This window comes from Anastrepha ludens, chromosome 6, assembly GCF_028408465.1.
Source record: "Anastrepha ludens isolate Willacy chromosome 6, idAnaLude1.1, whole genome shotgun sequence".
Classification (NCBI taxonomy): Eukaryota; Metazoa; Arthropoda; class Insecta; order Diptera; family Tephritidae; genus Anastrepha; species Anastrepha ludens.
In genome coordinates this window covers 32,764,242-32,781,323 of record NC_071502.1, presented here as the reverse complement: position 1 = coordinate 32,781,323, position 17,082 = coordinate 32,764,242, and the positions used below count along the sequence as shown (strand labels likewise).

The window sequence follows — 17,082 nt, the reverse complement described above, 5'->3', positions numbered from 1 at the left end:
ATTTAAAAGAAACTGGTAAAAAATTTAAAATTAAATAAATAATATAATTGTTTTCAAAATTTTTACAGTTTACTTCTTCCAATCCCACAAACAAACCAATTTTCAATTGGCGCTTGCACACTTGTAAAATTTGGGCGTGGCACATTTTTTCCAATGTAGGTTGTGCGGCAAAAAGGAAAAATAAGCAGCAGCAGAGCAGTTAATGTTTCACAGTGAAGCTCTTACCGCGCGCACACTTGGCTGCCTAGGTTTCAACAAATTGGAACTTTGCTCTCTTGGCTGTCTATTTTTGCCCGCATTAAGGGATTTTGTAAATCAGAGCACCAGCCATTACTTACAACTCGTTGAGATCTGAAGACTATGCCTCCATACTTTTCATTTTCTTGAAAGCGCTAGAGACAATCACAAGCTTGTGCAGTTTTACGAATAGAAGTTGATGAAAAATTCCCCAAAGATTTGTTATACTAAAAAAAAGTCATATTGTAGCAACGTTAAAAAATATTTGTGAATACTCTTTTCAAGAGGCAATTGCGCCAGATACTCTGAAATCTGCACTTTTGGGCGAGGGATAGTCGCTAATGAATCCGTGAAAAATCGCTAAAGTATGGGTAAATATTTTTGCTCTTAATTTATTAAGAATCCCGGAGGTATGCGCGTTCATCAACTACAAAAGTGTATGCGAATATATGTGAGCAAGTACCATTTTGCTTGTTAGTAGATGCTAACCAACCACGCACTAAGTTACCACAAGCCATGACTGGCTATTGTCCTTTTAAGCCGCATGGCTGTTTAGAGCCTTTGCGAGTGTCCTCAATGATCTCTGTCCTTTTTTTTTGACTTTTTTTTTAAATGTGAAAATGCTAGTGCCATCACAGATAGACAAATTATGTTGGCGCACCAAGGCACGTGGAGACACAAGCCACCACTTCGGCTAAAATATTCCACAAGTATAAAGAGGGCACCCGCTATGACATTAATTTGTGGCACAAACCAACCGCATGCTTCCGCATACATACATATGTGCATCTGTAAGTACTTACGTCTATAGAAGTGCAGACAAACATATAAATGCATGCATATGTACATTCCCCAAAGTGTGCATCTCGGCTCACTCACTTTTATCTTTGACAATTTTCATTCGCACAGCCCTCACATGCCACGGCAGTAGTTTCGCCCATACGTCGCCAACACGTACTCACATACATGGATATGTTTATATAAATATAAATACTCCTACATACAAATGTGCATATGTGTGTATTTCAAATTTAGTACTTACGCGAACTGTCGTACTGGATGCCCTGAAACTCATGCAGACAAGGCAGCGCCGCCCAAGTACCGCGCGGCGTTCGCGGCCAACAAAGGATCGAGTCGAAGTGGGTGAGGCAGTAGGCGCTGTCATTGCCGTAGGTCGTTGTATCGATGTGCTCCTGCAGCATGCACTGCAGTTCGGTGCTCTCATTAATTGCGTCGAGGTTGTCGTAGGACTCGAGTAGTGGCTCGTCAGCACCCGCGTCCGCATCCGCACCATCTGGCGCGGCCGACATGTTGAGTTGGCAATTATTTCACTTGTACCACTGCTGCTGCTGTTGCTGTTGGCTATATTTGCAATGTTGCTGCTGCTAATGCTTTGGCTACTGTTACACTTACTTCGGGCGCTTTTGCTGCTGTTGCCTGTGCTCGTGGCGTTAGGACGAGTATTGTGTTGTTGATTTTGGTGTCGATGTTGATGGTTGAGTTCTTACTGCGATTATTCACCGTCGTTGTTGAGATATAAGTTGATTTTGCCTGTGAGTATCCGGAAATGGAAACGAGAATAGGAAAGGTTATACAAATGCGTTTAACTTTTCGAAAAGGTATCAACAGGAAAGGAGTAAATATTTCGCTATATTTTAAAGTAACACAGAGTGCGCATGAAATCATTTTACTTTATAGTGTTTTTTTTTGCTCCGAAAAATGCCACCTCATTCTATGGCAACATTACGAAAATGTGCCATACCAACTGCGAATATTATTGAGAACTTCGAGATATCGTTGCTGGAGGTTGTTCGGCAACAACAACACTTTGCGCTACAGCAGCAATATTCTCAACAGAGCGTCCAGTTTTTGGACTGCCAGTTCTTTTTCTATCCCCCACAGAGCAAATTTCTTTCTTTGAGTTTTTTCAGTCCAGTTTTTAGTCTGCTAGTCCTTTTTCTATCTCCTACAGAACCAGAAATTAAAATTTTTTCACCAACCCTTGAATTGTGAATTCATTCGAATCATTATGTCCACCAAAAAGTCAAGAATTTTGCCATTTTTTTTTTTATTAAGTTTCAATAATTCTAACGCGCTGCTCTTCTATCGCTTAAAATTGTACATCTGTCTGCCTAACAAATGTCAAAGATGACAAAAAAAAGCACCGTCCAGGAAATGCTGGTTGAAAATGATTCCGAGCCTTTTAGCCGTAGTTAGCCATAGTTGATAGCAATGCTGTCAAATCAGATTTTTGGAAAACTCGAAGTGTCGGAGGGCTCTCCGGAAATAACAAGCACTTGAGACTTCTTAGAGTTGGTGCATTGCCGTATGCCCATTTGTTGATTCGGCATAAATTTTAGTTGATTTTAAGAACAGAGTCTTTTATTTGATTATGTTTACAAGATCGATAAATCTGGACATCATCTGCATACAAGTGCAAATGCATTTCAGTAAATATTGCTGGTAGGTCGTTGATGTACAAAGAAAAGAGAAGAGGGCCAAGAATAGATTCTTGCGGAACTCCTCTGTGCAATTCTATAAGAGATGATGTCCGTGGCTCACTAGAAACAACTTGTGAATTATTTGTTAGAAAAGAGGTAATTCACTGTATATAAGTAGGGGATGCCCAAACAATTTGTCGAGTTTTGCCAAGAAGATACTGGGGTTTGCTGAGTCGAACGCCTTTGTGTGGTCAAGTAGGGTAAGGAAAGTGACTTTTTCCTCTTCAATGGACGAACGAATACCTCCGATAACGACAATAAGTGCAGTTATACAATTATATCCTTTTGGAAAACCAGATTGCCGTTTGTGTAAAAAAGAGTTCTTAGAAAGAAAAGCGCTCAACTGCCTGTGCATGACTAATTCGAACACTTTTCAAAGATAGGGTACAATTGGGATTGGTCTGGGCTCACCGTCGGCTTAAGGCGTGGGCTAAGTTTTAGGACGTTGTTAGTATCATGTTAAAGGAGCGAGTAATACATGCAAGTAGAATCAATGCTGAACTTTTTTTTTAAGTGAAATATCTTTAGTTCCTTTTAACATTTTTATAACATTTTTCTTTACTTTTTTAGGATAAAATATAGAGAATTTTTTTTGAGAAAAAACTCCTATTTTCAAAATGTCCAAAATTAACCTTCATCAATATGTTGAACAAAAAATTTTTTCGAAAAAAAAATTTGTTTACAAATTGAACTTGTTCCAAAAATTAAATAAAAAATTTTAACAGAAAAAAAAATGTTCCAAAGAAGGGTTTGAAAAGTATATTTTATACTAAAAACTAACAAAAATATTTGAACAAAAAAATATGTTCCAACAATTTTTTTGAAAAGTATATTTTATTCGGAAAATTACAAATAAAAAAGGTTAATAAAGTTGAAAAGTTTTTTTTTTATTTTATTGTACAGAGTGGGCCATTTAAAATTTGCTTTTTGAATCGGCTATAAAAAATAAGGAATCAATATTTTTTCAAACTTTTTATTTTTATTTTGAAGATTGAACATTGTCATTTATGAATAATTGGCGGCCGCCGTAGCCGAATGGATTGGTGAGTGATTACCATTCGGAATTCACAGAGAGGTCGTTGGTTCGAATCTCGGTGAAAGCAAAATTAATAAAAACATTTTTCTAGTAGCGGTCGCCCCTCGGCAGGCAATGGCAAACCTCCGAGTGTATTTCTGCCATGAAAAAGCTCCTCATAAAAATATCTGCCGTTCGGAGTCGGCTTGAAATTGTAGGTCCCTCCATTTGTGGAACAACATCAAGACGCACAGCACAAATAGGAGGAGGAGCTCGGCCAAACACCTAACAGAAGTGTACGCGCCAATTATTTATTTTTTTTATTTATGAATAAAAAATAATATCGTTCAAATGACTGCCACGACTGGCTTTACAGGAGGCCATTAGATCAACCCAATTTTTAAGCTCATTTTCGATTGTTTGGGCTCCAATTTCATGAATGGCAACTTCGATTTCATGTTTTAAAACATCAATCGTCTCTGGATGGTTCGCATAGCATTTGCCCTTAACGGCTCCTCACAAAAAATAGTCCAACGGGCTTAAAGCACAGCTCCGAGGCGGCCAATTGATATCGATATTCAAAAACGGTAGCCAAAAGTTCGAGTGTAACTTTGGCAGTGTGACAAGTTGCACCATCCTGTTGAAACCAAATGTCGTCCATGTCATTCTCTTCAATTTTTGGAAACAAAACCTCGCCATTTACTGTAACCGCGGAAGAAGAAGAAGACTCACCACTTTGGAAATAGGTTTTCAATATTTCCCAATTTTTTTCAAGCGTATAGCGTCCCATTTCGTAAATGTCAAACCTTTAAGTAAATTAAGAACACATTTGACATGTCATTTGTGTTACCATTCTCAAAAAAATAGGTGGTTCAAAAAGCAAACGCTTTATGGCCCACCCTGTAGAAATAAAGATAAAAAAAAATTTTCCAACAAAATTTTTTAAAAATATATTTTATTCTAAAAATACAAATTTTTTTTTTTATATTACCAAAAACATGCTTTCCAAAATTTTTAGTATATATTCCGCTAAAAAAACATTAAAAAACAAAAAAAAAAACAACAATTCTGTAAAGTTTATCTCATCCTAAGACTTAAATAAAAAAGTGTTTCCAACTAATTTCTTCAAAAGTATATTTAAATGCAAGAATATTAATTTTTTTTTTAATTTTTTGAAAAGTATATTTTTTTAAATATAAAATTAATAAAACTTGAAAAAACAAATTTTTTACAAATCATTTTTATCCTGAAAATTAAAAACTAAAAGCTTTGGCACAAAAAAATGTCTTCAAACTAATTTTTTTAATATTATATATTATATATTTTTTATATAAAATTAGCAAAGTGCAAAAAAAAAAATTTCAAAAAAAATTATGTTTATACTTGAAAAAAAAAATAAAAATAAAAATGATAAAAAAATTTTTTCAAAAAAAATTATGTTTATACTTAAAAAAAAAGATAAACAAACTAAAAAAAAAAAAATATGTTTATACTTTTCTAAATAAAAAAAATAGCAATCAAAAAAATGTTTCCAACAAATTTTTAAAAAGTATATTTAACCAACAAATTTGTCTCAACAAATTTTTTAGAAAGTATATTTCGTCCCCTTAGTATTAAAATAGCCTATAAATTGTTTGATGTTTTGAGAAAATGAATTTCAAACTTTTTGCCGAAAGTAGCTCTCACTCAAATCTCATTATGACTGTAAATATTTATTATTTTTGACTGACGTTTTGACCCACTTTGTGGAACTAGAATTTGACCAAATTTTGACCACATATAAAATCGACGATGGAGAATCCAAAAATTCAATAAAAAAATAATAGCCTATGAGCACATAGGCTATTGTTATACTAAGGGGACGATTTTATCCTAAAATTCCAAAAGAAACATGTATCAAGAAAAAATTAAATAAAGAAATTTAAAAACATAAATTGAATATAAAAAAATTTTTTCCAGCAATTTTTTTTAAAGTAATATATATTTTATTTTAAATTAAATTAAATCCTAAAAATTCAAATAACAAAATATTTTGCAACAAATTTTATGAAACAGCTCGAAATTATTAAGTTTTTTTCATTGCCAGTACTCACATTACACCTACAAGCGGGAAAGTGGAAACAGAAAACTGAATGAAACTGAGTATAAATACAGTTTTTGGATCAAGATCAAACAATGAAGGGCAGAGTTTCAACTTGAACCTGAGCGTAAAATTCCAAGACAAAATGCTGTATACATGAGAGAAACGAGAGAAATGTGAAAATGCAAAGAGAAGAAATTACACAAACAACACCCTAATAAATGCCTCAAATGTGACCTCACACATACACCGATGCTGTCAAAGTCGCTGAGAGCAAAGTAGCGGCATCACGATCGGCACCAACCTATTACTCTCTCTAACTGAATAATAATTGCTTCTTCTTCTTTTTTAAGAGGGCAAAAAAGAAAAAAAATTGACGTTTTTTCGAAATTCAATATTTCAAAAAGTGTATTTTTTTTTTTATAACTTTTTCCAAATCAAAAGGACATCTCAAACTTTAATTGAGCTGAATGCCTAGTAGCTAAAATGAGTTGTTTTTGAGTAATGAATTTTTGAGTAAAAACCCTGTTTCGCACTTTTTGATTTTGGCAAAATAAAACATTTTCAACTACTTTTTTGCAATTGTTTCTGCATGAAGTCGCTTGTGTAAGTAATTACGGTCATTTTGAAACCAGAATTATTAAAATCGGTTAATTTTTGACTAAGTTATGGGCATTTAAAAAAAATTTTTTCTTATATAATTAAAAAAAATCGATTTTGAGCCGAAAAACAAAATTGCCGATAAAGCTTGAAAAAAAAATTTTTCGGGTAAACAAAAAAATACGTGTCTCGTTATTTTGACCAGAGAGCAACGTATTTGAGTTACATCGAAATCGAAGAACATGTCCCGAATAGCCCTTTTGAATTGAAATGGAAAGAATCAGCAAATAAATGAATGCTTTCACTCTCTACCCATTTCGCCAACTTGGGAACGAAATATCTAATTATATTCGCGCTCTCCGAAACAAATTGGAATCGCTTACTGTATATTTTTTATCACAAATCATGACTTACAGTTATTATATTTCAAAAATTATATACCTGCAAAAGTATGTATGTGTATGTATGTTAGTTATCCATTCACGTGATATGCCAGCTTGTGTTACCTTTCCAAGGACGCCAACACTTTACCAACCACATCAATACTTTTTACTAATTGAAACAGCAATAACAACAATAAAGCTTGTTGCGCGGCAACTGTAAAATTGACGAGTGTTGTTGGTCAGACCACACCAAAATGACGGAATTGCGGCTCGGAACTGTTGCAACCAATGTAAAGGAAATTCAATCAGATGAGTTAAACGAGGGAGATCAAAAGCTCTCGTTGGGTGGAAGGAAGGCCAGTGGTTGAACTCATGAACATCGCACGCTTCGAACGGTTTCGATATGTACGTATGTATGTGTGTACTTGTGCAATACATATATCAATCAATTCTGCTAGTAGTTATTGGGAATTTGTTCTATCCGTTGCTGGTTGATTGTTTGGCCATTACTGTGCGTTCAAGTGTTATTTACAGCAACCACGTAACGCCTGGCAATTCTCAATTGTTGTAAACTTCAACCGAATACCAACTTGATAGCAAGCGCAGAAGTATTTAATGTGTAATTACAAATAAGTGTGTGCGTATGTGATTTAATGGCCAAAATACTTAATTACCTACAGTATTTTAATAGTTTCAGGGAGTTTTGAAGTAACGAAAGATAGAAGAAATTTAGCAAATCTTATGAGCCGAAGGTATTCGAGCAATGAGATTTTTAATTAAATGATTGCGTTTGAATTTGTCCTCCGTTCTCGTTCGTCATGATTGTATACCATATGTCCAAAGTTGCGCCATAATTGTAACAATGCAGATAGCAGAATACTGGAACAGACCATGTCTTCGCAAATAAATGACATTTATAATAAAGAAACCAGGAAAAGGGTTTTAAATAAACCTATTCTGGAAATAAATGGAATTGAGGTACCTCTAAAGGAAGAGGTTAAATACATATGTAGGAATTTTCGACCTCAATTATAATAAAAAATTCAACAAAAAACCTTTGGACAACAAAACAATTTTTGGGCAAATATGGAGACTTAGTCCTTAACCTAAGCCCTTCTCGGCCTGCACCCAAATGGTCAGGCCCATCCTACTATATAGGGGCATTGGCATGGTGAACAAACACCAATCAAATTACAGCTGAATAAACACTGTGTAGACCATAAAGGCACGCGAGCCCAAGCATAACAGTGACCATGAGAACTATCCTGCTACACTGGGATAGAGGGGCTTTTAAATCTACCACCACTACACTTAACAATACAAAAGAAAGAGCTTCTATGCAAGCACTCTCCTTTCATATGAAAGAATAATTTAAGCCAGGAGGTCTTACTAGACACCTTAATATCATAAACAGGATTCACCATGCAGCATGCGCCAACCCGGGCGAATGACCACAAGGAACCTGTACTCGATTTATGAAGAGTTACAAGATTATCCTTCCGTCGAAGGATGAGTGGAACACTAGCCAAACATGGCTACATGATGGATCACAAAAATGGTATACAGAAGGATCCAAACTGCTCCAGGGGGTAGGAGCAGGAATAGTGGAGCTTAGAGCACACAAATCTTTAACACTGAGTACAGATACCGCAATTTTCCACGCAGAGCTTTTCGCCATAATGGAAACAGTGTAAATCGTATTCAAAAGATGGCTCAAAAGGGTAAAAGAATTCTGGAATCGCACCTACTAGAAGATGAAGACTTACAAATGCTCCTTCCTAAGGAGCTGGTTCGATCGGTCGCAATACTAAATAATTATATTAAAATTAAACACTTATGGGCGCACAATAGATCAATCTGGTCGCAGTGCATGAAGGCCTTAGCCTAACCCAACTAACTAGCCCCCTAATTAGCACACACTAATGGTAAATAATAGATGGGACATGGGAACCCACGTGCTGGGTGACAAGACAGATCCGATTGCCAGACTCGAGCTTAGATTGAAAGAAAATAGTAATTAATAATATCTCTTGACTGTGTCTCCATTCATGCTGTGATGGGTTCCATCACTGGACACTGACTTTTGGAAGCGCACAAGCGGCGAATGGGCTTCCTCACAGATGATTTTTGTCGCGGCTGTAGAGATGAGAATGAAGTGGAGAGCGTGGAACTATTTGTTTTTGATCCATCTGAAAAATACGCGGCACCTTTAACGCGGCACCCTTAACTTCCCGTGGATCCGTATAAGATTTGGTGTTAACAAATATTAGAATATTTCAGCGTTTCGTAAAGTGAATTCACGAATTCGTGAACTCCCAGCGAACAAATAATTCCCATAAAATTCTTTGTAAACCAAAACCAATCTGGAGGAAAATATCCAGCCACTCTTGCGTATTGCAAGACGTTTTCGCTATTGTATTAAAAGTGTACAAGGCTAAGAAGATGTGCAAACCACTTAAACTTCAGTGGAATATAGGGGAACCTCCGGGGTATGTAGTATAGTTCCTCGACTATACTCAAATCAGACTCTTTCGTCCATCAGAGCAACCCCAGAGTACCAATCCGTGTATTCCTGGGTGACGATAGAAAGAGATGGAGCTTTAGAGCTTTAGTGAGAACATCCTAGCTCATTCAATTTAAAGGTTTACAAGAGTATTTTGCATCTATTCTGCCATGAGGTCGGGTGGCGGTGAGGTCGGGTTTAAAATGCTTCCGCACTTACCGCGACCTTATCTGCTGCGTCGAATGGTGTGCTACTAAAAAATCGCTCATCTTCCTCTCCTGGGTATTCCTCTGCCCCAGAAGTACGGTAGCATTTCATCGAAGACAGAGAAGGCAGAATACTGCCTTTTTTACTCTCCCTGCTTCCAACGTCACCAGTTTTGGAGCCAGCATCATGCTCTCGACTCACCTCCTAATTGGATGCTAGTTTAAGGTTAGTATGTCGGTTAAGCATCTTTGGCGCGTAGAGCTCCCTCTATGTGGATGCCAATAAATTGCCGATTTTCTGCGCTTTCCACCATTTTTTCAATGATTTTGTTGCTCTTAAGGGACCTAGTCTACCTTCGACAGATTTGCGATCTAATTTCCATCTCTCACATTTGAAGAAAGCATCGTCAATAGGTGCAGCCCGTAGATCCATTCAGTGGTTTCCGTTTGCTCTATTTTATGTTGATATTTGCGAACGTGAAGAGATCTCCGCGCGTTCAATGGAGATATTGGCCTTCTTTCTGGAATATGATTTGAGTTCGTGTATCTGAAATGTCCAATCACTTAAGTGCGCAAGTTTCTTCTGTACCGCTGGTTGAGGCACTCGAGCAGGAGCTGGGCATTACTGCCATCTTCCCTCCGAAGTCCTGCAATGGATATTACAAGGCAAGCTTACCATTGCGCATTGCGAAGTTTACGGCAGCTGGCATATCAAAGAGCGCAAATTCGGTATGAGAATTATGATGAGAGATCAATCAATATAAAATACTTCAATACCTCGCTCACATACCCCCATACCCTCGTGGCAGAAAAAGACGACCCGACAAAATATCGATTTTATTACCAGCTGGTGCTTACTTATAAGCTCTGCACCAGTCACGACATAAAAATTGAGCCCCGTGGCTTTAGAGCAAGGATTGGCAAGAAAAATTCAAACTACACGACGAAACATCCATTAACAACCTAAGGCTGATCGACTTCAGCGCTGCAGCCAATATTAGCACGGAAGTCAAAAACAAAAAGTATTTTTTGACGAAAAAAATAAATAAAGTATATAAGTACCTGGTCAGTTCTGTTCGTTTACATGGCGCTGAAGCTTGGACGACAACACTATTCGATGAGACGGCGTGAGATGGAGTGTTCGAAAGAAATATTGCTTTACGCATGGGTGTGGGTGAATATCGCAGGCGCGACATCGATGAGTCTTCCAGCGACATAGACATAGCGCAACGAGTAAAAATACTGCGACTCAGCCGGGTGCGTGTCGGTTGTTGCTGAGAAAGAGTTGGAATAATCGAATGGGAAAGGACTTGGCTTCACGTGATGTGCGTAATTGGCGCTGGTTAGCACGAGGAAGGAACCATGGAAGGAAATCACACCTTCTGAGCAAAACTTTAAATAATTCTACTTTATTATTACAATTTGTCCATAAGCTATCGCTGCATGTAAAAAAGAACTTAAGGCACAGTTACAAGCAGAAATAAACTTTTAAAAGGTTGAACAACTTTTACGATTCAATCGGTGTGAATCAGCAAATCACTTTAATATTTAATGCTATTCATCGCCGTGAAAGTATCGTACGATATTTACACACACACATGCACATACAATACATATGCATAAATCGAAAAAAAACGGCAAAATAAAATCAAAATTCATTCAATGATTGCATTTTTCCCCTTAGGTGTTACTTTCATTTCCATCTTTACGCCTTCAGTTTGCTTTATTTTGAATTCATCTGTGAAATTTGCTCTGCAAAGCTTGGATTTTCGTTTTTCAGGATTCATTGTATGTGTGTTTGTGCGTTGTTGGCCTCCTCACACTCACTGCACACTCATACATTTGATTTCTATTTTCGAGCTGCATATTTAATTACAAAACCATTACGTACACCTGTGTTCAAAATAATAGCAGCGCGGCATATTGCAATGTTTTGCTTGTGTATTTGCCTTGATCATCACTGCCAAATTCGCGTTTTTTTTTGATAGTTTTTTCCCAAATAACGAACGGTCGAAAGTATTTTTATGTGGAGAAAATCCTCAAGACCTCAGCAAACAAATTTTGAAATATCAGCACGATTTTTTAGTCTATTCATATTTGCACTTTATTATGGCAAAATTCAATGGGCTATAAAACTGCAGACAACGGCAAAAACGGGCAAACCTCTGAGTGTATTCTTGCCCTGAAAAAGCACCTCATAAAAATCCCTCTGCCGTTCGGAGGCGACGTAAAACTGTAGGTCCCTCAATTTGTGGAACTATATCAAGTCACGCATCAGAAATAGGAGGAAAAGCTCTGCCACGAAGGATGTAAGCGCATATTATGAAATTTGAAAAGATCGAGCAAAGGAGCACCAGAAGATTTGGTGGCTCCTAAAACACTCAGGCTAAAAAGCCCATTGTATTTAAAGCTCTGGAAAGGGGGTAGATAGTCAAGGAGGGAAGGAGAAAAGTATCAGAGAAAGGGATAAGAAAGAATAGGGACAGAGATAGAGATAGTTAGCCCTGTGAGAATTTTCCAGATTCTTTGGCAAATCTGTAAATATCCTCCAGTTTTAGAGTACGAATATTACTCATTCTCATGACATCGGAACCCAATACTCGTAGCCGTGCTCTAGCAAAGGCAGGACACTCATAGAGAAAGTGCTCAGTGCTATCCACCTCCTCCAAGCATGACAGGCATACCGGGTCCTCGATGATTCCAATGGCGGTCATATGCTGACCTAATGGGTTGTGTCCTGTAATGATGCCGACCATCAACCGAATGTCTTTCCTTCCAAGTTTGTCACAAAACACTTTGCAGTTCTGCAGTGTTCCAGACCGGACTATCGCTCTTTATGTAGATTGCCTACATAATCGCTGATCCAATTCTTCATTCCTGCGGAACTGATTTCGATTATTGGCTCTGGCCCCTGCGGGGTCACCGCTGATCCACGGTTGGCCAATTCGTCGGCAATTTCGTTTCCTTGAACACCGGAGTGTCCCGTAACCCATATAAGTACAAGCCTGTTTTGTCTTGCGACAGAATTAAGCTTCTTCTCACATTCTTGAACATTTTTTGAGGTTTGCTTCACGTTCTCCAGGGCCTTCAGTGCAGCCTGACTGTGACTGAAGACTTCAGTCTGTTTCCGGCTCCATCTCCTCTCGATTATCCATTTGGCTACTTTCAGGATGGCAAAAACTTCTGCGCACATTATAAGTTCAAAAATATATTCTTTCAAACCCAAAATTTAATGCCATTCAGTACTCATAAAGGATAAAAGCTAGTCGCTAGAAAGTATTACAACAAAAACTATTTTAATGAATTCTGGAAGAGTCCTGTCCTTGGTCATCATCAAAGCTTTATTTTGTAAGCACGTTGATTCCCAATAGAAAATCTTGCGTGATGATCGTGGAAGATCGGGCCTTTATATATTACGTTCGGTATCTTACAAAGGTTTCTATATGAGTAGGTTGTCGCATAATGCCTTAAACTAAATTACACTGTGCCACAAATTTCACCAAGAAAAAACTATATCCGGTACGAAAGCTACAAAAATTTAATCTATGCTACCCCAAAACAAGTACTCCAAACGCCTTGCGAGTTTAGCTCATATTACGGATGGTTTGGAACTGGGAATAAGTTCGTAGCGTTTTTACCGAAGACTTTTATTTAAACAAAAAAAAAGTTAATCAATTATATATTCACCGTTGCTGTTTACAACCTCTTCACTACCTCTCGACCAATTTGTTGATGCCGTTACGAAAAAATCGCCTGGTCTGGTGCCAAAGAAGTGGTTGGCCAGTTTTTAAGGACCTCTTGGTTATCGAAGGAAATCCCCTTAATATGGTTTGACAGGGAACGGAAAAGATGGTAATCGGTCGGTGCAAGGTCCGGAGAATACGGCAGATGCTGAAGAACCACCTATTTGAGCTTTTGTAGTGCGGCTCTGAAGACTGGTGTAACTTGGCGTTTGACTATGTCGATCAGGTCTTTTTAGTTGAATAGTCTCATTCACGCGGTGTAGCTAGGTCATGTAGATCTCCTTATTGACTGTGACATTCTTTTCGAGTATTTCCCAATGCACCATGCAGTCCCACCAAACACATATCATGATTTTCTTTGGATGAAGATCCGGCTTGACTCTCGACTTTGGCGTATCTCCTGGAGCCACCCACTTCTTTCTTTGCTTCATATTTATGTGTAGGTACCATTTCTCATATCCTGTGGCGATTCGGTACAAAAAGCGCTGCTTACGACCGCGTGTTGCTCGATGGCGGGCGAAGTGCTGAGCAACAATTTGAAGGCGACTTTCTTTGGTTTTTTCGTTGAGCTCTTGAGGCTCCAAGGCTTCCAATTTTTCGGTAAATCCCATTGAATAAAGATGATTGAGAATCGTTTAATGATCGCAGTTAATGTGTTTCGCAAATTCACGACTGGTTTGGCGACCAATCCTCTGCTGCTTCAAAAGTGATTTGAGACGTTCTTCATCGAATTCAGATGGCCTTCTGCTGCGGAACGTGTCATCGACGTGAAAGTAACCATTTTTTCACTTTTCAAACCATTTCCGTGCTGTAGACTCGCCTATGGCACCTTCTACATACACGTCGTAAATGTCCCGGGCTGCTTGGGTAGCTTTTTGGCCTCGATGGAAAGCAAAGAAGAGCAGGTATCGAAAATGTGGATTTTTGCCTCGTGGGAGTTCCATTTCTAAGCCTCAAAACTAATAAAAAATTAAATAACTTAAAAATACAATTAGCATAGTTTTGTAAAGCAGAAAGAGTTCTATCGAATGAATATTTACCATTTGACAAACAGTAAACAAATCGTTGAAGCTATGAAAACGCTATGAACTTATTTCCCATTGCAATATGATTGATGATGAATTGAGATTTTGAAAATTAAACTTATTTCAAAAATCAGTTCAGTCTCCATTTTGTGGTTCAAATTTCGCCTAAATTGTGTGCATTAAATTATATACCTATTTGGTTATACCTGAATATTCAAACTTCAGCAGTAGTAGAAATCCTCTCTTCTTGGCCTTGCAATTTATTTATTTTTATTAATTTATTAGAAATATAATTGTGAATAACTGAATTACATTACGAAAGGCATGAGTAGCTAAGAGTATCGAAAATGCATTTGGTACCACCGCTTAACGTAAGTAATTGACTCAAAGGCGCCTTCGTGACTTGAATGTTGTCAGTTTTCTTGAATGTTTATGCGCGCTTGGATTTCTATGAATACAGAATAAAAGGAATGGAATAAACTAGCCATAAAATGTGTATCTATAAAAGCGGCCTGCCCATCTCTTAGAGGAGTTCCAGCTCACTTTTTATTTATGTCTGTAGTCGCACTTGTAGAATAAATATTCATTTGGTTTGGAGCTAATCCAAAATTACACGGCTATGGCAAAATACAAATCCATTTCGAAATGCTAAGTACACAAAATAAATGTAAGCCTATCAAAGCTAGTACTGCCAGAATTAGTGAAATTGGGGATTAAGAAAGTTGAATAAAAAAAGGCAGAAATGTAGTCGAAACAGACCAAAACATTGCGTTTATAATTAACTGCAAATGAGTTTATATAAATGCAGTTACACAACTTCATGTGGCAAAGAACTTTATTTAATTTCTAATTGTACAAAAACTCTGCTTAGCCTAAAGTTTAAGTAAAATTGGATAATACATTTAATGTGAATGGGAGAGAGTAAAACTAGCAATGTATGTACGGGTGCATGCTGTTGTAAGTATGTTGAATGTGGGAATTTAGGTGGCATAAAATAGAGTTTTAAATGAAAGTAAGCGTAAGTAAATAAATATAAAAGTAAGACCAAGTTTGAATTAAGAGTATGATTAGAATAAGTTCAAGCGTATGTTAGGTTATAGATTAGAACTATACATTCTGAAAAAAAATATCCGGAATTGTTCTTCTAAAAACCGCGCGTTACACTTACACTTACACTTCATTTTTTGACGTGATAACGTCTTATAATTCGATTTAACAGGCTGCACGCACGAAAAAATGTGTCGTTACCTTGCTCATTAGTGTTACCTTGCTCATATGTAGTTACCTTGCTCATTAGTGTTACCTTGCTCTTTAGTGTTACCTTGCTCATATGTAGTTACCTTGCTCATTAGTGTTACCTTGCTCTTTAGTGTTACCTTGCTCTTTAGTGTTACCTTGCTCATTAGTGTTACCTTGCTCATTAGTGTTACCTTGCTCATATGTAGTTACCTTGCTCATTGCATTGAATGAACTGCAAATTCTTTCACCATTCGAAAGCTACATCCTCCACGAGTAACATGGATTATATTTTATTTTGGAAATAGGGCTCGAGATATAGGTCAAAACGTGGACCCGTGTAACCTTCGGATGTGTATATACAATATGGGTATCAAATGGAAGCTGTTGGTGAATGCTTTAGTCCAGAGTATTTTTCATGCCGCTCCGTGACTAGGGTCTCGAGATAGAGACCAAAACGTGGACCCTAGAATGTGTTTGTACAATATGGATATCAAATTGAAGCTGTTGGTGAATGCTTTAGTACAGAGTATTTTTCACGCCGCTCCGTGACTGGGGTCTCGAGATATAGGTCAAAACGTGGACCCGGGTAACCTTTGGATGTGTATGTACAATATGGGTATCAAATGAAAGCTGTTGATAAGTGCTTTAATACGGGGTAATTTTCATACCTATTGATGACTAGGGTCTGGAAATATATGCCAAAACGTGGACCCGCCGTGTCTTTGCACCGAATTAAACCAAACTTACACACATTGTTAAGGAGGTATTGAAGATGGTTTCCGTATAGTTTGGATACCTATTGGTAGACAGGGTCTCGAGATATAGGTCAAAACGTTGACCCGGGTAACCTTCAGATGTGTATGTACAATATGGGTATCAAATGGAAGCTGTTGGTGAATGCTTTAGTTCAGAGTATTTCCACCCGCTCCGTGACTAGGGTCTCGAGATAGAGACCAAAACGTGGACCCTAGAATGTGTTTGTACAATATGGATATCAAATGAAAGCTGTTGATAAGTGCTTTAATACGGGGTAATTTTCATACCTATTGATGACTAGGGTCTCGAAATATATGCCAAAACGTGGACCCGCCGTGTCTTTGAACCGAATTAAACCAAACTTACACACATTGTTAAGTAGGTATTGAAGATGATTTCCGTATAGTTTGAATACCTATTGGTAGATAGGGTCTCAAGATATAGGTCAAAACGTGGACCCGGGTAACCTTCGGACGTGTATGTACAATATGGGTATCAAATGAAAGCTGTTGGTGAATGCTTTAGTACAACGTATTTTTCATGTCGCTCCGTGACTGGGGTCTCGCGATATAGGTCAAAACGTGGACCCGGGTAACCTTTGGTTGTGTATGTACAATATGGGTATCAAATGAAAGCTGTTGATAAGTGCTTTAATACGGGGTAATTTGTTATGTTGTGTTATGTTATGTTATGTTATGTTATGTTATGCTATGTTATGTTATGTTATGTTATGTTATGTTATGTTATGTTATGTTATGTTATGTTATGTTATGTTATGTTATGTTATGTTATGT

At 37.4% G+C, this 17,082-nt stretch overlaps 1 protein-coding gene across 1 annotated transcript in view; it reads right to left on the bottom strand.

Moving 5' to 3' along the window:
- The window catches only part of LOC128866252 (diuretic hormone receptor), a 106,756-nt gene that overhangs the window by 53,550 nt on the left and 36,124 nt on the right, over positions 1-17,082 (bottom strand). The window contains exon 2 of the mRNA XM_054106836.1: positions 1,280-1,788. Within this exon, the coding sequence (XP_053962811.1) occupies positions 1,280-1,547 (268 nt within the window). The 5' untranslated portion in view covers positions 1,548-1,788. The remainder of the gene's footprint in view (positions 1-1,279; positions 1,789-17,082) is intronic.